A 23,137-nucleotide genomic window follows, 5' to 3' on the forward strand; every position below is an offset into this window, starting at 1 on the left:
GTGGTTGCTGCTGTCGTCTCCCGGCAGCTCCAGGTTAGACTCCGCACCAGTATCGGTCCCACGTGGCTTATTACTCAGCCTTCTGCGTTTTTCTAGTGGGAATTATATCATGGCAGATCCTTGTACGAGTGTCTTAGTAGAAAGCAGATGCAGCAGAGCTCAGTGTGTAATGAGAGCGGCATGTATTCATAGGACGCCAGACAAACCCACTGCAGTGTCCTGGCGCAGGGAACCGACACAACCAGCTCTGCTACATCTGTCAACCTGTATCCGAGTGCATCAGTAGGTTTATTTGTAACATAAGAAATGGAGAGAGCGCAAGAAAAGAGAGCAAAATAGAAGGGAAGAGAGAGAGGAAAAGAGAGAGCAAGAGAGAGAAGAGCGTCTACATTTGTTTTAATTGATGGGTTCGCCCTCCCTTCCATGCAGCAGGACTGATGATAATCATGGAACATCACTCCCATCATGGAGATTGCTGCTGAGGGTTATCACTGAAGGCTAAGCCCTTGCATCCAACAGGTGTCGGGTTGTCAGATGCGTCCTGTGTTCTGTGCAGGACCAGACGAGGCGGCTGAGGTGCCATGCGCTGGACGTGCCCCGGGTTACACAGGGCAGCGTCTTGGCTCAGACAGGCTAACGGCTTAATTGCTGCCTTTCAGCGCGCAGAGCGTCTGCGGGAAAAAGCCCTTAATCTGTGCGCGCAGCGTTCTCTGATGAGCTGCTGTGGAGCAAAGATGATCCTGATGGGGAAGGCGGAAGAACCGAGCAGGGGGCCGCAGGCCGGGGTAATAAGGGGGCCGCGCCTGGTGTTACCCCTGTCTCTGCTGACATCACCCTGTACAGAATGGTTCAGGATTAGGAAAACATGGCGGCCTTCCCCCGTGCAGCGCCACGTCTGTGCATGGGTTGTGTCTGGTACTACAGTGAATGAGGCTGCAGTACCTCACACCACCTGTGGACAGCTGTGGCGCTGTTCCTGCAAAACAAGGGACCCGATGACCAGGGCAGATCTATACAATCAAAGCTCAACCAGTAGGTGACATTGCACCCAAGGCACCAGTGAGGTAGGTGGGCATCGCCGTCCCCGGCCGTGCTGATTGGCTGACCAGATCTGAGAAGGAGAGGGACATGTTCCTGGTTACTTGACAGGCATCATAATGAAAAGGTTGTCACTTCCCTTCCCCCACAAGGCATTTAAGGCGGTATATACCCCCTACACTGCTGAATGGGGAGATCCTTCCATATATAGTATATAGGTGGGGGAGGGGTGAATTACAGCAGGTGCTCATTACTCGCAACGTCTCCCCCGGTCGCTGCAGTTAATAAGGATGCGGTTGATTACGGGGCAGGTGGTCGCTGTAGGTGGAGGGCTGCAGTGGCATAAGGCGCGTGGCACGGCTGGAGCTGGCGTGGGTTTCTCAGTCTGCAGGAGGAGGCCGGCTGTCTGCAGCGGACATTAATAATTCAGACACAACTTGCGCTCTGGTGGAAGCGCGCGATGGCGGATACACCCTCCAGAGACTCCCGTGCAGGAAATACACATTATGCATAGGGGCTGGAGAACCACAAGTCCCAGCATGACTGGGTGCGCTGGGAGTTGAAGCAGCGCCACCCCCGCCCATGGGTTGTGTCTGTTATTGCAGCTCAGCTTCATGGAAGTGAATGGTGCAGAGCTGCAATACCACACACAACCTGTAGACAGGGGTGGCGCTGTTTTCAGAGGTCAGCAGCCATGTTTTTCTAATCCTAGACAAGTGCTCGGGAAAACCCCTAGAATTGTCCCTTTCCTGGACCCACTCACAGTGTAAGACCCCAGCCCTCGCCGCGCAGACCCCAGCTCACATTGCACCATCTACAATCCGACTATCGGCTAGCCGCGCCTGGTGACGGCCGAGTCTGCGGCACAAGTGACCACAGCAGTAAATACGCACAACCCCGCCACACCGGCCACCGTATGGAAAAACCTGTTATTCCTTCCTTCATGTGTGGATTTCTGTGCAGCGGATGGAGATCTGGCGACTGCTGCGCAATGCCAGGCGGCGGCTGCACAGGCGCATGCAGGTTGTGGTGTATAAAACATAAAAGGGATAAAAACCTTGGAAATGGCGGGATCTTGTGTCGTCCGCGCTTTGGGGGAGGGGGGGGTTACTTTGCTTCCATTGAAACTATTGATTTCGTTTTTTAAGGACACAATGTATGTAAATTGTGCAACAATGTAACAGTTATGTAAATAAGCTGTGACTACACAGGACGCGGCGTCCGTCGCTCTTGAATCTTCGCGCTTCTCTGCATTTATGAATTACGTAGACAAGCGGTTCTGGTTGCGCACTGTGGGAGGGGCTGCCGTTCCGCTCTGACCGCTTGAGTCGCCGTTTCACCTGTTGCTTTCTGTGTTTTTCCGGTCAGGACGTCACATTCCAGGGTGAAGGCTGATGCAGCTGCCGCAGCGGCTCTCAAGGCGCAGGAGGAAGCGCAGATCGCCAGGATTGCTGCCAAAGAGTTCTCTCCATCCTTCCAGCACCGGCAAAATGGTGAGTACCGGAACCCCCACAGCGCTGGCGGCCGGGCCTGGGACTAGTCACTTGCCTTCAGGATCCTCGTTCTCGGTACGCAGCCAATCTGTCACATACATAGCTCCCCGCAGCCTCCTGGTTCTGATCTCCGCAGCGCCCCCTGTGGGTCACATGACCCGTCCTGTGTTATATATTCATCAGGTGCAGATATGGAAGGTATTGAGAGGATCAGCATGTAGCCCCTCCCCCTCATGAATATTAATGCTCCTCTCTTTGCAGACATGTAAATGGTGAATGGAGGTGACAATAGTCACACAAATCACCAGCCAATCAACACCTGAGACTCGCCCTGTACGACCTCTGGCCTCAGGAGGAGAAGGCAAACCTGACCTGTGTGCATTACTTAGAGCGGCTGCAGCCGACTGTATCACACAGGACGGGATTAGATACACGGCTCAGCAGACTGTATCACACAGGACGGGATTAGATACAGAGCTCAGCAGATGGTATCACACAGGATAGGATTAGATACACAGCTCAGCAGACTGTATCACACAGGATAGGATTAGATACACAGCTCAGCAGACTGTATCACACAGGACGGGATTAGATACACAGCTCAGCAGATGGTATCACACAGGATAGGATTAGATACACAGCTCAGCAGACTGTATCACACAGGATAGGATTAGATACACGGCTCAGCAGACTGTATCACACAGGACGGGATTAGATACACAGCTCAGCAGACTGTATCACACAGGATAGGATTAGATACACGGCTGCAGCCGACTGTATCACACAGGACGGGATTAGATACACGGCTCAGCAGACTGTATCACACAGGAGAGGATTAGATACACGGCTCAGCAGACAGTATCACACAGGATAGGATTAGATACACAGCTCAGCAGACAGTATCACACATGATAGGATTAGATACACGGCTCAGCAGTCAGTATCACACAGGACAGGATTAGATACACAGCTCGGCAGACTGTATCACACAGGATAGGATTAGATACACAGCTCAGCAGTCAGTATCACACAGGAGAGGATTAGATACACAGCTCAGCAGGCAGTATCACACAGGATAGGATTAGATACACAGCTCAGCAGACAGTATCACACAGGAGAGGATTAGATACACCGCTCAGCAGACTGTATCACACAGGATGGGATTAGATACACCGCTCAGCAGGCAGTATCACACAGGATAGGATTAGATACACAGCTCAGCAGGCAGTATCACACAGGATAGGATTAGATACACCGCTCAGCAGGCAGTATCACACAGGACAGGATTAGATACACCGCTCAGCAGGCAGTATCACACAGGATAGGATTAGATACACAGCTCAGCAGGCAGTATCACACAGGATAGGATTAGATACACAGCTCAGCAGACAGTATCACACAGGATAGGATTAGATACACCGCTCAGCAGGCAGTATCACACAGCATAGGATTAGATACACCGCTCAGCAGGCAGTATCACACAGGAGAGGATTAGATACACAGCTCGGCAGGCAGTATCACACACGGCTCGGATACAGTGGCTCATGGATGCTTTCACTGTCTGTAGACATTTTCCGGGCTCGGAGAGGGATCTGGGAGGTGACATTTATAGAAAACGTTACGTGACATGAATTCTGCGGCTCCTAATTGCCGGCGCTGCTGCAGCTGTGAGGCGGAATTTGCTAATTCCCGGTGCGGGTTGTGAGTGACCCGGTCCCTCCCGAGCGCCGGCAGCTCAGTGTAAGGCTGAGGTAATCCTGATCCTGAAACGATAGGGGGAAGGGGCAGGCGCGCAGGCAATTAGCCGGGAGCTCCCTGGAGTCAGCTTCTTACCACAAGAGCAGCATCCTGCCCCGGCTGCCAGTCACATGACCAGCGCTGTCCACCTTCAGTGTATCGGATACAGTTACCCTCTCACCGCCTTTCGCCTTCACATTAATGAACCCCCCGTGGGGCAGCGCTATATGTCATGTACGAGGAAGCATTAAAGGAGGACCCTCATGACGTGTCCCAGATGGCTGCATAGACTCCTATAGACCTGAAAGAGATCGCACCGTATACTTTTTTTTTTGGGGGGCGGGGCCTAGGCTCCTATGGATGACAGAAGCACTGCTATGTTTAGACCTATAGGGTGATGTGAATACCGGCCTTCAGCTCAGTGAAAGCTTCTCTTGTATAAATTGTTTCTTTTCATTTTAAAATGTATCAAATAGTAACAATTGCATTTAAAGGGGAACACCACCATATCTATCCTGTCGTCTATATTTCAGAGTTTATCAGTCCTAGTTTACTGCACATTTTACCATTTAGTGACAGCTTTTCAATTTTTCTTGCTCGTGATCAGATTTTTCTGATGTTAGCAGTTGTCACAGGTCCGCCCCCGCGGCCATCAGTGCTCTGTGCCAGGATGCACGTACTGTATACATGATTCTCTAAGGCTATGGCACACGGTGACCGGCACCACCATATGGCTCTGGGTGATGCCGTATCCATTACCAACTCATAGTTATGTGTACCGTGCGCTCTGTGACTGTAATTGCACCAAGCATCTGTACATAATTCATGAGCTACAGTGTCAGGGCGAGGATCGTGTAACCGAGACGCCAGGAATCTCTGCCATAGCTACGCCGGAGTGATTTCAGGGTGAAGGGCGCATGCTGTGTACGATGGCTTGTCAGAAATAAACTGAGGGGCCCCCAAAGTATTAGTCAGGAGGACAGCCCTGAACTGAGGAGCCCCCAGAGTACCTGTCATGAGTAGGACTGAGCCCTGAACTGAGGACCCCCAGAGTACCTGTCAGGAGTAGGACTGAGCCCTGAACTGAGGAGGCCCCAGAGTGCCTGTCAGGAGTAGGACTGAGCCCTGAACTGAGGAGCCCCCAGAGTGCCTGTCAGGAGTAGGACTGAGCCCTGAACTGTGGAGCCCCCAGAGTGCCTGTCAGGAGTAGGACTGAGCCCTGAACTGTGGAGCCCCCAGAGTGCCTGTCAGGAGTAGGACTGAGCCCAGAACTGTGGAGCCCCCAGAGTGTCTGTCAGGAGTAGGACTGAGCCCTGAACTGAGGAGGCCCTAGAGTGCCTGTCAGGAGGACTGAGCCCAGAACTGAGGAGGCCCCAGAGTACCTGTCAGGTGTAGGACTGAGCCCTGAACTGAGGACCCCCAGAGTACCTGTCAGGAGTAGGACTGAGCCCTGAACTGAGGAGCCCCCAGAGTGCCTGTCAGGAGTAGGGCTGAGCCCTGAACTGAGGATTCCCTAGATTGCCTGTCAGGAGGACTGAGCTCAGAACTGAGGAGCCCCCAGAGTACCTGTCAGGAGTAGGACTGAGCCCTGAACTGAGGATGCCCTAGAGTGCCTGTCAGGAGGACTGAGCCCAGAACTGAGGAGGCCCCAGAGTACCTGTCAGGAGTAGGACTGAGCCCTGAACTGAGGACCCCCAGAGTACCTGTCAGGAGTAGGGCTGAGCCCTGAACTGATGATTCCCTAGATTGCCTGTCAGGAGGACTGAGCCCAGAACTGAGAAGCCCCCAGAGTGCCTGTCAGGAGTAGGGCTGAGCCCTGAACTGAGGATTCCCTAGATTGCCTGTCAGGAGGACTGAGCTCAGAACTGAGGAGCCCCCAGAGTACCTGTCAGGAGTAGGACTGAGCCCTGAACTGAGGAGCCCCCAGAGTGCCTGTCAGGAGTAGGACTGAGCCCTGAACTGAGGAGCCCCCAGAGTGCCTGTCAGGAGTAGGACTGAGCCCAGAACTGTGGAGCCCCCAGAGTGTCTGTCAGGAGTAGGACTGAGCCCTGAACTGAGGATGCCCTAGAGTGCCTGTCAGGAGGACTGAGCCCAGAACTGAGAAGCCCCCAGAGTGCCTGTCAGGAGTAGGGCTGAGCCCTGAACTGAGGATTCCCTAGATTCCCTGTCAGGAGGACTGAGCTCAGAACTGAGGAGCCCCCAGAGTACCTGTCAGGAGTAGGACTGAGCCCTGAACTGAGGAGGCCCCAGAGTGCCTGTCAGGAGGACTGAGCCCAGAACTGTGGAGCCCCCAGAGTGTCTGTCAGGAGTAGGGCTGAGCCCTGAACTGAGGAGGCCCCAGAGTGCCTGTCAGGAGTAGGACTGAGCCCTGAACTGAGGATGCCCTAGAGTGTCTGTCAGGAGAAGGACTGAGCCCAGAACTGTGGAGCCCCCAGAGTGCCTGTCAGGAGTAGGACTAAGCCCTGAACTGAGGAGGCCCCAGAGTGCCTGTCAGGAGTTGGACTGAGCCCTGAACTGAGGATGCCCTACAGTGCCTGTCAGGAGAAGGACTGAGCCCAAAACTGAGGAGCCCCCAGAGTGCCTGTCAGGAGTAGGGCTGAGTCCTGAACTGAAGATGCCCTAGAGTGCCTGTCAGGAGGACTGAGCCCAGAACTGTGGAGCCCCCAGAGTGCCTGTCAGGAGTAGGACTGAGCCCTGAACTGAGGAGGCCCCAGAGTGCCTGTCAGGAGAAGGACTGAGACTAGAACTGAGGAGCCCCCAGAGTGCCTGTCAGGAGTAGGACTGAGCCCTGAACTGAGGAGCCCCCAGAGTGCCTGTCAGGAGTAGGACTGAGCCCTGAACTGAGGAGCCCCCAGAGTGCCTGTCAGGAGTAGGACTGAGCCCTGAACTGAGAAGCCCCCAGAGTGCCTGACAGGAGTAGGACTGAGCCCTGAACTGAGGAGCCCCCAGAGTGCCTGTCAGGAGAAGGACTGAGCCCTGAACTGAGGAGCCCCCAGAGTGCCTGTCAGGAGTAGGACTGAGCCCTGAACTGAGGAGCCCCCAGAGTGCCTGTCAGGAGTAGGACTGAGCCCTGAACTGAGGAGCCCCCAGAGTGCCTGTCAGGAGTAGGACTGAGCCCTGAACTGAGGAGCCCCCAGAGTGCCTGTCAGGAGAAGGACTGAGCCCTGAATTGAGGAGGCCCCAGAGTGCCTGTCAGGAGTAGGACTGAGCCCTGAACTGAGGAGCCCCCAGAGTGCCTGTCAGGAGTAGGACTGAGCCCTGAACTGAGGAGCCCCCAGAGTGCCTGTCAGGAGTAGGACTGAGCCCTGAACTGAGGAGCCCCCAGAGTGCCTGTCAGGAGTAGGACTGAGCCCTGAACTGAGGAGCCCCCAGAGTGCCTGTCAGGAGTAGGACTGAGCCCTGAACTGAGGAGCCCCCAGAGTGCCTGTCAGGAGTAGGACTGAGCCCTGAACTGAGGAGCCCCCAGAGTGCCTGTCAGGAGTAGGACTGAGCCCTGAACTGAGGAGCCCCCAGAGTGCCTGTCAGGAGTAGGACTGAGCCCTGAACTGAGGAGCCCCCAGAGTGCCTGTCAGGAGAAGGACTGAGCCCTGAACTGAGGAGCCCCCAGAGTGCCTGTCAGGAGTAGGACTGAGCCCTGAACTGAGGAGGCCCCAGAGTGCCTGTCAGGAGTAGGACTGAGCCCTGAACTGAGGAGGCCCCAGAGTGCCTGTCAGGAGTAGGACTGAGCCCTGAACTGAGGAGCCCCCAGAGTGCCTGTCAGGAGTAGGACTGAGCCCTGAACTGAGGAGCCCCCAGAGTGCCTGTCAGGAGTAGGACTGAGCCCTGAACTGAGAAGCCCCCAGAGTGCCTGTCAGGAGTAGGACTGAGCCCTGAACTGAGAAGCCCCCAGAGTGCCTGTCAGGAGTAGGACTGAGCCCTGAACTGAGGAGCCCCCAGAGTGCCTGTCAGGAGTAGGACTGAGCCCTGAACTGAGAAGCCCCCAGAGTGCCTGTCAGGAGTAGGACTGAGCCCTGAACTGAGGAGCCCCCAGAGTGCCTGTCAGGAGTAGGACTGAGCCCTGAACTGAGGAGCCCCCAGAGTGCCTGTCAGGAGTAGGACTGAGCCCTGAACTGAGGAGGCCCCAGAGTGCCTGTCAGGAGTAGGACTGAGCCCTGAACTGAGGAGCCCCCAGAGTGCCTGTCAGGAGTAGGACTGAGCCCTGAACTGAGGAGCCCCCAGAGTGCCTGTCAGGAGTAGGACTGAGCCCAGAACTGAGGAGCCCCCAGAGTGCCTGTCAGGAGAAGGACTGAGCCTAGAACTGAGGAGCCCCCAGAGTGCCTGTCAGGAGTAGGACTGAGCCCTGAACTGAGGAGGCCCCAGAGTGCCTGTCAGGAGTAGGACTGAGGGGGCTCTTCAGTTCAGGGCTCAGTCCTACTCCTGACAGGCACTCTGGGGCGTCCTCACTTCAGGGGTCAGTCCTACTCCTGACAGGCACTCTGGGGGCTCCTCAGTTCAGGGCTCAGTCCTACTCCTGACAGGCACTTTTGGGGCCTCCTCAGTTCAGGGCTGAGTGCCTGTCAGGAGTAGGACTGAGCCCTGAACTGAGGAGGCCCCAGAGTGCCTGTCAGGAGTAGGACTGAGCCCTGAACTGAGGAGGCCCCAGAGTGCCTGTCAGGAGAAGGACTGAGCCCTGAACTGAGGAGCCCCCAGAGTGCCTGTCAGGAGTAGGACTGAGCCCAGAACTGAGGAGGCCCCAGAGTGCCTGTCAGGAGTAGGACTGAGCCCTGAACTGAGGAGGCCCCAGAGTGCCTGTCAGGAGTAGGACTGAGCCCTGAACTGAGGAGCCCCCAGAGTGCCTGTCAGGAGTAGGACTGAGCCCTGAACTGAGGAGCCCCCAGAGTGCCTGTCAGGAGAAGGACTGAGCCCTGAACTGAGGAGGCCCCAGAGTGCCTGTCAGGAGTAGGACTGAGCCCTGAACTGAGGAGGCCCCAGAGTGCCTGTCAGGAGTAGGACTGAGCCCTGAACTGAGGAGGCCCCAGAGTGCCTGTCAGGAGAAGGACTGAGTCCTGTCCACAGAGCTGCCTCTAGTGCAGTTTCGGCCCTATTGACTTTCACTCAGCCCGATGCAAAAACGCTTCATCTGATTGGTCGTCTTGGGTAATGTCGCAGTTTTTCACTTGTGTGGATTTTTTTTATAAATTATTTCTAACGTTGTGATTTTCTCTTCTCAGGGCTAAAGTGCCAGAGGCCAAAGCACCAGAACTCATGTGATGACATTGAGGTCATCTCAACGGAGACGCCACCACAGGACAGCCCAGAACTGTACCGGAAAGGGACGACGCCGTCAGACGTGACACCAGACGACAGCCCCATGAGAAGCCCCCTCTGCAGCCCGCCGTCCACCCCGCCCCCACCGCAGCCAGCACCCAAGTCTAGGAATAAGAGCGCCCACTTTTCTAGACAGTTGTCCGTGGACGAGGACCGGGGAGTGGACATTCAGATGCTGCTGGAGGGACGGGCCGGGGACTATGTGAGGCCCACCAGCTGGGTTGAGGTCGGTGGGAGCAGGGTCGGGATGTCTGCAGGGAGCCCGCTGGGCCCTTGTTCCATCCCTGAAGACCTCATGATGAAGAGCACCGGCCACAAACACGTGGTCTCCAACCACAAGCCAAGAGAGCGGTGGGCCGACTCCCCGACCACCGTCTCGTGGACTTCCCATAGGACCCACAACCACAGTCCCGGTGAGAACAAGCTCCTGGAGGTGGACGAGGAAAAGCTCAGCAACTACGAGATGGAGATGAAGCCGCTGAAGAGGATGGATTCTTATATGCAAGAGATTCACACCCAAAAAAGACATTACAGCAAAGCCGGGCCCCGGATCCCAGTCGAGGGCCACCACCTAGAGGACCGCATGTATGGAGTCCAGAGACTGAGGTCCAAACCTCAGAACAAGGAGAACTTGAGGCCACCAGCCTCCGCCGAGCCCGCCGTGCAGAAACTGGACACCTTGCGGTTTGGAGAGAAAGGGGAGTCGCGTCTCCTGAGGCGAGACTTAACCCTTTCCCCGCCACAGAAATCTTTACCTGTTGCACTAGAATCTGACGAGGAGAATACAACGGAGCTCAAACCCACGGTAAGTGGCCCTAGACGTCCTAGTGGGGCCCCCAGAGTTGTGTGGCCCCCAGCTGCCTTACTTTGTAATTGGTAGCGAGACGTTATCCTGCTGTACTAGGATTACCTGCAGTCCCATGTAAAACCTTTTCATCTCCAGGAGCTGTGACAAACTCAGCTCTGCTACATCGCTGCACCCTGCTGCATTATCACCTCGTCTTATGGCTGGTGACATGTATGTATTCATTACCTGGATGATGTTTAACCCCTGCTGTGCTGCACCCTGACGGCCATGCGCAGGATCCAGACAGCTTTGTCGCATTTGGTTGGCTGCCTGGATCTTGTTGCTAGGCAACGCCTTATGCTTCCCCTCAGTCAGCAGCATCGCAGTCACATGACCAATGCCAGAGGATGCGTAATAACGAGGGGGGGGGAGGGGAGTGGATAACGAGCGGCCACTAATTACACCCAGATCTATCTATCCATCGATGACGCCTCATATATCTCATACATTCTAAGGGTATGATGTGTAGCTATAGGGCGGTATAATTGCAGTCCCATGGCGCCCGCACATGTATCAGGGCAGAACAGTATATACGTCTTGTACACGTCGTGTGTGTTTCTATTTGAGCTGGATAACATGGACGAGAGCCGTCATATCCTTCAGCACCATGGACAGCACACAGCGGCTGAGGGGTGTATTAGGAGGTTCTGCAGCGGCTGAGGTGTCTATTAGGAGGTTCTGCAGCGGCTGAGGGGTGTATTAGGAGGTGCTGCAGCGGCCGAGGGGTGTATTAGGAGGTTCTGCAGCGGCTGAGGTGTCTATTAGGAGGTTCTGCAGCGGCTGAGGGGTGTATTAGGAGGTTCTGCAGCGGCTGAGGTTTATATTAGGAGGTTCTGCAGCGGCTGAGGGGTGTATTAGGAGGTTCTGCAGCGGCTGAGGGGTGTATGAGGAGGTTCTGCAGCGGCTGAGGTGTCTATTAGGAGGTTCTGCAGCGGCTGAGGGGTGTATTAGGAGGTTCTGCAGCGGCTGAGGGGTGTATTAGGAGGTTCTGCAGCGGCTGAGGTGTATATTAGGAGGTTCTGCAGCGGCTGAGGGGTGTATTAGGAGGTTCTGCAGCGGCTGAGGTGTCTATTAGGAGGTTCTGCAGCGGCCGAGGTGTCTATTAGGAGGTTCTGCAGCGGCCGAGGTGTCTATTAGGAGGTTCTGCAGCGGCCGAGGTGTGTATTAGGAGGTTCTGCGGCGGCCGAGGGGTGTATTAGGAGGTTCTGCGGCGGCCGAGGGGTGTATTAGGAGGTTCTGCAGCGGCCGAGGTGTCTATTAGGAGGTTCTGCAGCGGCTGAGGTGTATATAATGTACTCGTCGGCTCTGCTTCATCTCTGTGTGATGTTTGGACGTCTATGCAGTGTACAATCGCCTAAGAAGCAATTGCTTATTATAAGCTTCCGGTTTGTCAGGGGAACATCCAGCATGTGCCTGTTGGCAATATTAGGGAATTCTGGGGTCTGCTGTTTAGGGCCCCCCTTTAGCTATAGAGCGTCTCCCGCCATGGAGGGCCCATCCTGTGCTGGAATATTAGACAATGCATGGAACTCAATGGGCCCGGTGTAATTCTTCATATCCCCCTGTGGAGGCGCTGCAAGGACACTGAACTCTCCCCGCCAGGGATCCCCACAGATAATCGCAGCGGGGGTCACAATAAGCCGATTGTCGGGGGACTCCGATTGTAAAGCCGCATTCACGCGTCATTGTTCTCCACGGACCGCACACGTCCCCATTCATTTTAATGTGTGTATTCACACGTCACTGTTTTAGCGCGGTCCGTGGGTCCGTTTTCTTAGCATGGATGCACGCTCTATTTTGTCCGTGTTCACGGATCCATCATCCCCATTATAGGCTACATGCACACGACCGTATGCGTTTTGTGGACACTGAAACTAACAACATTCGTGTGCATGTAGCCATAGTCTATGGGTCCGTGAAAACCACGGATGCCACTGTGTTTCACGGATCATTAAGAAGAGATTCTTTGTAGATTATTCTTCAGCTGTTCAGTGTCAGTGAAACACGGACAGCAAAAAACGGACACATGGACGCGTCACTGACTGCCTGGTTACGGATTTGAACACGGACATGTGAATGAGGCCGCAGGCGGTCAGCCGGCACAGGGCGGTAGATCCGACTGCTCGCTTATCATAAATCACACATTTATTTTCTCACCATTATGTCTTATGAGCCGTCAATAGGAACATAACGGCGGCCATCCTCGGATGATGAGGGTGAAAGATGGCCGCCATCAAGTACAGAGTGTAGAAGCGAGGTTTAGACGACTGCGGTAACTGTCCAGTAATGCCCGCTGTGCCCCGCCCACTACAGGGCCTCAGGTCTCCGGGTTCAGAGCCGCCATCCTCCGCCCCTCCCCCCTGACTACATCCCTGTCTCCCTGTTGTCTGAACTCTTTCTTCTTTCTTTTCAGGGCTCTGCCCCCATCCTGGTCGTCATGGTGATTTTGCTAAACATCGGAGTCGCCATTTTGTTTATTCACTTTTTCATTTGACGGAAATTGCTCCAATGTTTGCAAAAAATAAATAAAAAAAAAAGAATAAAACAATGAAACGTCAAAACTAAAAAACAAACAAACAAACCCGGAACAATGGCCGCTGCTTGTGGAGCCCGGAATGGAATGTAGCTCCGTCATCGGCTGATTTTCTGATTGAGCCTCTGCGTTTAATATTCTTTATTTTAACGAGAAGTTTTTTCTTTTGTTTCTTCCAAAGGAACAATACTTCAGTTTCGATCACAGTTTGCCTTTCCCCTCCCCCATGGGTAATGTTTTTTGTTTTTTTTAGGGGAGGGTAATATTTTTTCCTTGCTTGTTTGGCATGAGAGAATGCAAAAGTTAATGACATTTTGTACCCGTCCGTCCCCCATCCCCCGACAGTTGCGTTAAAGACTTGCCCCTGACTCCGCCCCTTCAGGTAGAAGGAGCCATTTATGGTCAGAGGATCTCCTTACGCTGCCCCCTCTGCCTGGAAATGGTTCGGACCCAGTTGGATTGCAAGGACTGTGCCACCCGTCCTATGTCCTGATCTTCCTCGGTTTTCCTTTTGGGGATTACTCTTTACTTTGCAGCTGTTGTCATTTTACCAAGTGCCGAGATCAGCTAAATGTTTGCCCGATTCACCATTTATTAGGTTCCATTGGGAAAACCCACCTGCTGATTTTGTTTCAAAAAATTGTCAGATTGGTTCTTCCATTGTACTTCTAGAAATCGGGCAAGAAATGTGTGTTCCTTTATATGGAAGCGCGGGGCAGACATTTTACTGGACTGATGGGCTCTGGACACTGCCCCCGATTTATCTCCTATAAACTCATCTGATCAACGTTTGTCAACTTGGAAATTAATTGAAACATTTTATTTTAAAAGGGTTTTCCTGTCCCATAATGAATAGAAAATATAAAAAATCTGCCCAGAGGAGTCCAAACCCTGCATTTTTTTGCCCCTTGCACCTGTTTTTCACTGTGTCCTGGCAGGAGGTTTACAAACAGAACTTCCTGCCGGATTTACTCACCAATCCCAGCATGGAGAAGGGAGGTAGAGGGGGAGCAGTATGGCAGAATGCAAGCTGGGATTGGTCAGAAAACCGAAAGGAACAGGAAGTTCTGCAGGTAAGGGAACAGGAAGTTCTGCAGGTAAGGGCACTTTCACACTTGCATAGAGTTCCATCACAGGGGCTGTGAACTGATCAGGCAGATCCCCATGCATTCTGAATGGAGGGCAATCCGTTCAGGATGCATCAGGACGTCTTCAGTTCAGTCATTTTGACTGATCAGGCAAAAGAGAAAACCGCAGCATGCTACGGTTTTATCTCCCGCGAAAAAAACTGAAGACTTGCCTGAACGCTGGATCCGTCCTTCCAGTCTGTGCATGTGCAGACTGAAAAAAGGTGAAAAAAATAAATGCTGGACACCGGAAAGACGGATCCGGCATTTCAATGCATTTTTTTCGACTGATCAGGCATTTTTAAGACTGATCAGGATCCTGATCAGTCTAAGGCTACTTTCACACTAGCGTTGTTTAAATCCGGAGTTCAATTCCGACCCGGGAACTGCCCGCCGGATCCGGAAAAACGTGTGAAAAACGGATTACATTTGAATCCTGATCAGGATTTTGATCACAATGAAAAAATGCATTGGAAAAAACGGATCCGCCGTTTATGGACTTTAACTTTTTTTTCAAATTTTTCGGGTTTAACATGCAAAAAACGGATCCGGTTTGACTGAACACACGGCGCCGGATCCGGCGTTAATGCAAGTCAATGGGAAAAAAGCCTGATCAGGCGTTCAGTCAAAGTGTTCAGGCTTTTTGGCCGGAGGTAAAGATACAACATGCTGCGGTTTTCTGAAAAGCCTGATCAGTCAAAAAGACTGAACTGAAGACGTCCTGATGCGTCCTGAGCGGATCGCTCTCCATTCAGAATGCATGGGGATAAAACTAGGGCTGCAGCTAACGATTATTTGAATAATCGATTAGTTGCCGATTAATCTCTACGATTAATCGATTAATCGGGAAAAACGACAAAATTACAAAACAGAGAGGTTTATATGATCTTACTTGAAAAATTATGTTCAAAGGCCATATTAAAACAAATTGTGGACGACACTATTATGGGGGATCTGTGGACGACACTATTATGGGGGATCTGTGGACGACACTATTATGGGGGATCTGTGGACGACACTATTATGGGGGATCTGTGGACGACACTTATGGGGGATCTGTGGACGACACTATTATGGGGGATCTGTGGACGACACTATTATGGGGGATCTGTGGACGACACTATTATGGGGGATCTGTGGACGACACTATTATGGGGGATCTGTGGACGACACTATTATGGGGGATCTGTGGACGACACTATTATGGGGATCTGTGGACGACACTATTATGGGGATCTGTGGACGACACTATTATGGGGGATCTGTGGACGACACTATTATGGGGGATCTGTGGACGACACTATTATGGGGGATCTGTGGACGACACTTATGGGGGATCTGTGGACGACACTTATGGGGGATCTGTGGACGACACTTATGGGGGATCTGTGGACGGCGTAGTTATGGAGAGGGGGATCTGTGGACGGCGTAGTTATGGAGAGGGGGATCTGTGGACGGCGTAGTTATGGAGAGGGGGATCTGTGGACGGCGTAGTTATGGAGAGGGGGATCTGTGGACGGCGTAGTTATGGAGAGGGGGATCTGTGGACGGCGTAGTTATGGAGAGGGGGATATGTGCACTGTTATGGGCATAACAGTGCACAGATCCCCCTTCCCATAGCAGTGCCATACACAGACCCCCCTCCTCCCCATAGCAGTGCTATACACAGACCCCCCCTCCTCCCCATAGCAGTGCTATACACAGACCCCCCCCTCCCCATAGCAGTGCTATACACAGACCCCCCTTCCCATAGCAGTGCCATAGACAGATCCCCCCTACCCCCTAACAGCCCCGGCCCCGATGCTTGCATCTTTATTTTACCTTTTTACAATGACGCTCCCGCTCCTGTAACAGCCAGGCAGAGCGGACGGCGGCGTAACGTCACTCAATCACGTGACGCGCCCGCTCCGCCCACTTCATGAATGAAGGAGGCGGAGCAGGCGTGTCACGTGATTGAGTGACGTTACGCCGCCGTCCGCTCTGCCTGGCTGTTACAGGAGCGGGAGCGTCATTGTAAAAAGGTAAAATAAAGATGCACCGCCCGCCCGCCCGAATAGCAACGAATCGGCGATTATTCGATAACTGGATTCGTCGACAACGAATCCAGTTATCGAATATAATCGATTACATCGATTAATCGTTGCAGCCCTAGATAAAACTGATCAGTTATTTTCCGGATTTGAGCCCCTAGGACGGAACTCAGCGCCTGAAAAGAAAAACGCTAGTGTGAAAGTACCCTTACTAATGCCATCAGTTGGCATACATTTTGCCTGATCCGGCAGGCAGTTCCGGCGACGGAACTGCTTGCCGGATCGCTCTGCCGCAAGTGTGAAAGTAGCCTAAAGGAACAGGAAGTTCTGCAGGTAAAGGAACAGGAAGTTCTGCAGGTAAAGGAACAGGAAGTTCTGCAGGTAAAGGAACAGGAAGTTCTGCAGGTAAAGGAACAGGAAGTTCTGCAGGTAAACCTCCTGCCAGGACACAGGGATGCCGAGACCAGGGGAAAGAAAGTGCTGACATGAAAGCAGGTGCCTGGGCCAAACATATTCAGGGTTTAGGGTAATCTGGGCAGAGAACTGATCCTGGTTATTGTATGTGGTCCCTGTAGTCACGGTCACATTATGGTTTCTGCATTTTAGTAGCTCATGGCTGGGATTTCCATGATATCAGATTGGCGTCAGACTCCACCCCTTATACTGTTTAACTGCCACAGTCATGTGACAACTAAGCTCCTCCCAGGGCGTAAACAGAATTGCAGTTCTGCACAATGCATCATGGGAGAGCGTTATTAGGTCCCCGACTCATGTGGGTTATACCCATCTGAGACATTGATGGCGTATCCCTAGTATATACCATCTATGGCAGACCATAGGGACCTGCTCCTATCTCTAAAATGGGGCCCCTGAAGTAAAGGAGAGCAAACCGTGCGCGTGTGGCCACGATCAGTCCACTTATACGGGAATTCTGAAAATAACTGAATGAACGCGCTTGGCTATATTTAAATCCCACAGCGGTAAACGAAGCGTGGCAGCAGTTGCGTGGCGCGCTCTCCTTTACTTCGTGGGCGTGTTCTACAGACCCGCCTCTATCTGACATTGGTGGACTCCATGTGGCAGATCAGTCCAGTAAAAGGTTTTGCCCCACCGCCGGGAGGAAGGCCCGTCAGTCATTGGCCTCCATCCCTCGCACAATCCGCTGACCGCCAGGACAGCGAGGATTCTTTTAGGTTTTGGCCCGTTCTCCGCACATGTCCCGCACACTGCCCCGCTGCATGCTTGCTTTTAATGTTCTGGTCATCATCTTGCGCTCAATCAGGGTGTCGCTGTCTGTTCAATAAACCATTTTAGCAATGCAGACATTGGCAGAACACTGAGAACGTCGTCTCCGCGGCAAATGTCGCTTTCCATTCGTGTCTTGTGTCTCAGATGTGATATGAACCGTAAACGGGAGCGTCATAGGGACTGGCCTATGGGACCCCGCAGGTGGGGGCACGACTTATCCCGATTCCAATATGGAGGTTTCTTTGGCGCCAGTCCACACCCTTCCGCAGCACCTGTCAGCAGGATCCTCCCTATTGTGGTGAGGATTTGATGCCGTTTTGCCGCAGAAAAAAGGGTGAAAACCACACAAAGAATTACATGATGCAGATTATCAGCCGATCAATATCCACATGGAACAAAAGAGCAAAGTGTCTCTAATCCCATGCACTTTGTTGGGACTGTATTACGCTGCACAAGAGCCCGCGCTGCAAAAACCGGTGTAATCCACAATGTGTGCAGGCGGCCTAGAAGCTCCGCAGGAAGGCTGCAAGGGATTTTCACAAGACAGGAATCATTTTAATCACATGGTTTAATAGGGTTGGTCCTGCTGACGGGTGCTTTTTAAAGGGAGAAGCAAAGGAGGATCTATCAAGAGATGCAATCTAGACGCTGCACAGCAAAGGGGGGGGGGGGGGGGGAATCTGTGCCCCCTTTGCTAAGTACACCCCTCACGTGGTTTTACTATAAACTTGTCCCAGTCACAAGAAAACCAGTGCCACCCACAGTGCAATCCCACCTATGTTGCAGTCACAATTCTGCTGGTTCACAGAATGTATCTCAGTATCAGTAATGTATGGACACAGTGACTGCACCAGCAGAATAGTGAGTGCAGCTCTGGAGTATAATACAGGATAAGTAATGTATGTGCACAGTGACTGCACCAGCAGAATAGTGAGTGCAGCTCCGGAGTATAATACAGGATGTAACTCAGGATCAGTACAGGATAAGTAATGTATGTACACAGTGACTGCACCAGCAGAATAGTGAGTGCAGCTCCGGAGTATAATACAGGATGTAACTGAGGATCAGTACAGGATAAGTAATGTATGTACACAGTGACTGCACCAGCAGAATAGTGAGTGCAGCTCTGGAGTATAATACAGGATGTAACTCAGGACCAGTACAGGATAAGTAATGTATGTACACAGTGACTGCACCAGCAGAATAGTGAGTGCAGCTCCGGAGTATAATACAGGATGTAACTGAGGATCAGTACAGGATAAGTAATGTATGTACACAGTGACTGCACCAGCAGAATAGTGAGTGCAGCTCTGGAGTATAATACAGGATGTAACTCAGGATCAGTACAGGATAAGTAATGTATGTACACAGTGACTGCACCAGCAGAATAGTGAGTGCAGCTCCGGAGTATAATACAGGATGTAACTGAGGATCAGTACAGGATAAGTAATGTATGTACACAGTGACTGCACCAGCAGAATAGTGAGTGCAGCTCTGGAGTATAATACAGCATGTAACTCAGGATCAGTACAGGATAAGTAATGTATGTACACAGTGACTGCACCAGCAGAATAGTGAGTGCAGCTCTGGAGGATAATACAGGATGTAACTCAGGGTGAGTACAGGATAAGTAATGTATGTACACAGTGACTGCACCAGCAGAATAGTGAGTGCAGCTCTGGGGTATAATACAGGATGTAACTCAGGATCAGTACAGGATAAGTAATGTATGTACACAGTGACTGCACCAGCAGAATAGTGAGTGCAGCTCTGGGGTATAATACAGGATAAGTAATGTATGTACACAGTGACTGCACCAGCAGAATAGTGAGTGCAGCTCCGGAGTATAATACAGGATGTAACTCAGGATCAGTACAGGATAAGTAATGTATGTACACAGTGACTGCACCAGCAGAATAGTGAGTGCAGCTCTGGAGTATAATAGAGGATGTAACTCAGGATCAGTACAGGATAAGTAATGTAGGTACAGTGACTGCACCAGCAGAATAGTGAGTGCAGCTCTGGAGTATAATACAGGATAAGTAACGTATTTACATACGTGCATAAAACGCAATGGGTCCTTGGGTGGATGTGCAGCTTGTGGGTTTTTGACTGAAGTATAAGAGGGAGGTGACGATCCATTCACGTCTTGTGTCGCGGTTTGTTGCTGGGGGGGTCATCCTCTTATTTCTCACCGAAGATTCAGCTGCTCATGTCTCATCTGTGTGCTGGCAGTACCATCCGCTGGAGAGGTGCAGTGCAGGGACCCACATGGAAATCTGCAGTTTCCATCCTTGAGTCAGGAGAAGAGTTAATAGATCAGACGTTAGACACCAGCCCTGCACACAGACACGAAGCTTCTGCTCTGTTGCTTCTGACGCTTGTGCTTTCAGAGCCCTAACACTACATGTGGAAGGAGTAGTGAGGAGCATTACGGGGTATGCAACACGGCAAAAGCCGCTCACAGCTGCCAGGGCTGCCGCTATAGGAGGTCCTGCAGCAGTTGCTCCTAGGCCCTGGCGCCTGAGGGGCCACAAGTTCATTCACCACATTTCTTACAGAGATCACGGGTGTCAAGTGGTCACACGAATTCCACATGCAATCCATGGTGGGTATCACATGTGAATTAGGCCCATTGCAATGAACAGAGTTCTAACAAAAGAGGTTGCAGCCGGGGTATATTCTGGGGACCACAAGTATTCCCTAAACTAGACATGTCAGGACAGGGGACGGGTCCCACATGAAATCGGAGAAAGCCGTGCAAACAGCTGCACTTTCATTTTCATGTTGAGGAAATTACATTTTGCCATTATGAGGGCAGGGGACACTGGAGGCACGAGGTGTGCTGTACCTCTCCACTGTGATTCTATTGGCTGAGTGTTGCTCCATCTAACCAATTTCATCTGCAGTCCGCATCCTACGCCATTCACCCAGGGAACATGGCGTCCACAGCTGGTGGAGGTGGGACAGAGCGGGGAGCAGGGCCGGGGAACATCATGCTGCTGATTGCAGCACAATATATGCAGACACATACTATCGCTGTGCAACAAACAGCAACAATGTATCCTTTTCTATGTCCCTGGTTGATACGTTGTAACACTGCCTGCTGACCCCTCCCCCTTACCATAAATATGCATATTCATTAAATATTAAGCGTTGCTGTTTTGAGTCCCTTGTGGAGGTTGATGTTTTGGGGTCTACCGTAGACAGGCCCCCACCCACCACCCCAGCTGTTAACCCTTTGTTTGCAGGTCCAGTAAGGAATCCACATTGATGGATTTCATGCTGAAGAGCTCCCTAAATTATTATAGGAAGTTCGAGGGCACAGTATAATATGGGTATTACAAAACGAACGAGACCCCCAAATCCCAGCATGCTCTGATCTAACCACTCAAGAGACAAGACTTACACTCCCCTAGACGTAGCGATCCTGCCGCGATCCGACAAGCCGATATCTTTTGGTATTTGGATGCTTGTTGGCAATGGTAAGTGCAAGAGCGTGTGGTGCATGCTGGGAAATAATAGTAAAGCGACTGCACAGTCTATGGTCGCTCCAGCTCTCTATGTATTTCCGCCATAGCGATAGCAGGATGAGGTTCTTTTACCGTCAGCGGCTATAAATGGGTTTACCAGTCCGTAGTTAATGTGCGGCTCGGCCGTCTAAGCTCAGGACTTGCTGCGCACATTATAGTCTCATACTGGAGTGGAAAATCATTCAGACAACGCGCGGAGAAACCTGACAGAACTAATTCTGTGCGCCCCACATATCACTGCCTCGTGGCAGAGAGCAGACTCCTATCAGGTAATGGAGGAGAACAGGGGCAGGAATCCGCCGCACACAGACACCCCTGGTGAAGATGGCCGTCACTGGGAAGTTCAGCGAGATGATGACGACGACATGTTCCCCAAAAAAGATTAAACGCACTTTTCTACATGTTAAGCAATTTAGACTGAAAAAAGAAGAAGACAGGAGTACCTTGCAAAAGTATGTGAACCCCAGGCGATGTGAGCAAGTCTAAGGGTCCATTCACACCTCCGTACTGTATTGCGGATCCGGCCGGCACCCCCATAGAACTGCCTATTCTTGTCCACAATTGCGGACAAGAATAGGACATGCTCTATTTTTTTCCGGCGCTGCGGACCGGAAGATCGGGGGCGCGCTCCGGAAATGCGGACAGCACACTGTGCTGTTCGCATCTCTTCCGGCCCTTTAGAGAATGAATGGGTCCGCAAAATTGCAGAACGGATGCGGACCCATTTGTGGACGTGTGAATGGAGCCCAAGCCTTGCTCACAATCATTAGGAAAGTCCCAGAGATATAAAATGTGTTTATAAAAGCCCAGATTCCTCTAACCTCGTCCCAAAAATACCGCAGCCATGGGCTCTTCTCAGCAGCGGCCGGACACTGGACACGGTTGGGGCCGACAAAGCAGACGACTAGGAGAAGGCAAAGCATTTTTAGGTCGCCATTTCCTCAGTTTGAAATGTCCATTACCAGGGACAGTGGAGGAGACGGTCTAGAACAGTGTTCCCGAACTCCGCTCCTCAGGACCCACCCGCCGGACAGGTTTTCAGGACTTACCGTAGTATTGAGCAGGTGATCTAAGAAGTGTCAGTGTATCAGGACTTGCCTCAGGTCCTCATTGTGTGGGATATTCTCAAACCATGGGGGCCCTGAGGTCTGGAGTTGAGGAACGCGGATCTAGGAGACCTTGTGATAAACACTCGTCTCCTGCGATTACTGGAGGACTCTGGAGAAGTGGGGTCTTCAGCATCCGCCCGACGCTCCATTCTGGTGCGGGAGCAGAGATAGGACTCAAGAGGTGACTGTGGACGACGATCCTCGAGGTTCCAGGGAAGGGAAGTGTTTCATGAAAAGCCTTGTTATAGACGGCCGCCGCCGCACACAGAACCGTATAACTATAAGTTAGGATGTAAGGACAGATGTAGCAGAGCCGAATGGATCACTCATCCCCAGCTGATAAACCACATCCTGGACCATTTAAAGGGCTCCTCTAAAATAAATCTTAATCGCTGTCTAAGGCCTCATGCACACGACAGTTTGTTTTTTTAAGGTCTGCAAAAACGGGGTCCGTAGGTCCGTGATCCGTGACCGTTTTTTCGTCCGTGGGTCTTCCTTGATTTTTGGAGGATCCACGGAGATGAAAAAAAAAAAGTCGTTTTGGTGTCCGCCTGGCCGTGCGGAGCCAAACAGATCCGTCCTGAATTACAATGCAAGTCAATGGGGACGGATCCGTTTGACGTTGACACAATATGGTGCAACTGCAAACGGATCCGTCCCCCATTGACTTTCAATGTAAAGTCTGGAGTCCCTTTTATACCATCGGATCAGAGTTTTCTCCAATCCGATGGTATATTTTAACTTGAAGCGTCCCCATCACCATGGGAACACCTCTATGTTAGAATATACCATCGGATTTGAGTTAGATTGTGAAACTCAGATCCGACAGTATATTCTAACACAGAGGCGTTCTCATGGTGATGGGGACGCTTCAGGTTAGAATACACTAAGTACTGTGTACATGACTGCCCCCTGCTGCCTGGCAGCACCCGATCTCTTACAGGGGGCCGTGATCAGCACAATTAACCCCTCAAAGTGAAAACTCAGCTCTGAAAAAGCTTTTATGCAGACGGATCTGTCTGTATGAAAGTAACCTACGGCCGCAGAGAAACGGACATGGATGCCAATCTTGTGTGCATCCGTGTTCTTTCACGGACCCATTGACTTGAATGGGTCACTGGAGAAAAAAAAGCTG

At 52.0% G+C, this 23,137-nt stretch overlaps 1 protein-coding gene across 1 annotated transcript in view; it reads left to right on the forward strand.

The window, feature by feature from the left end:
* The window catches only part of JPH3 (junctophilin 3), a 52,126-nt gene extending 38,056 nt beyond the window's left edge, over positions 1-14,070 (forward strand). Inside the window, exons 3-5 of the mRNA XM_044270247.1 lie at positions 2,407-2,531; positions 9,479-10,380; positions 12,836-14,070. Of these exons, the coding sequence (XP_044126182.1) occupies positions 2,407-2,531; positions 9,479-10,380; positions 12,836-12,916 (1,108 nt within the window). The 3' untranslated portion in view covers positions 12,917-14,070. The remainder of the gene's footprint in view (positions 1-2,406; positions 2,532-9,478; positions 10,381-12,835) is intronic.
* The last annotated feature ends 9,067 nt before the right edge of the window (positions 14,071-23,137 follow it).

This window comes from Bufo gargarizans, chromosome 10, assembly GCF_014858855.1.
Source record: "Bufo gargarizans isolate SCDJY-AF-19 chromosome 10, ASM1485885v1, whole genome shotgun sequence".
Taxonomy (NCBI): Eukaryota; Metazoa; Chordata; class Amphibia; order Anura; family Bufonidae; genus Bufo; species Bufo gargarizans.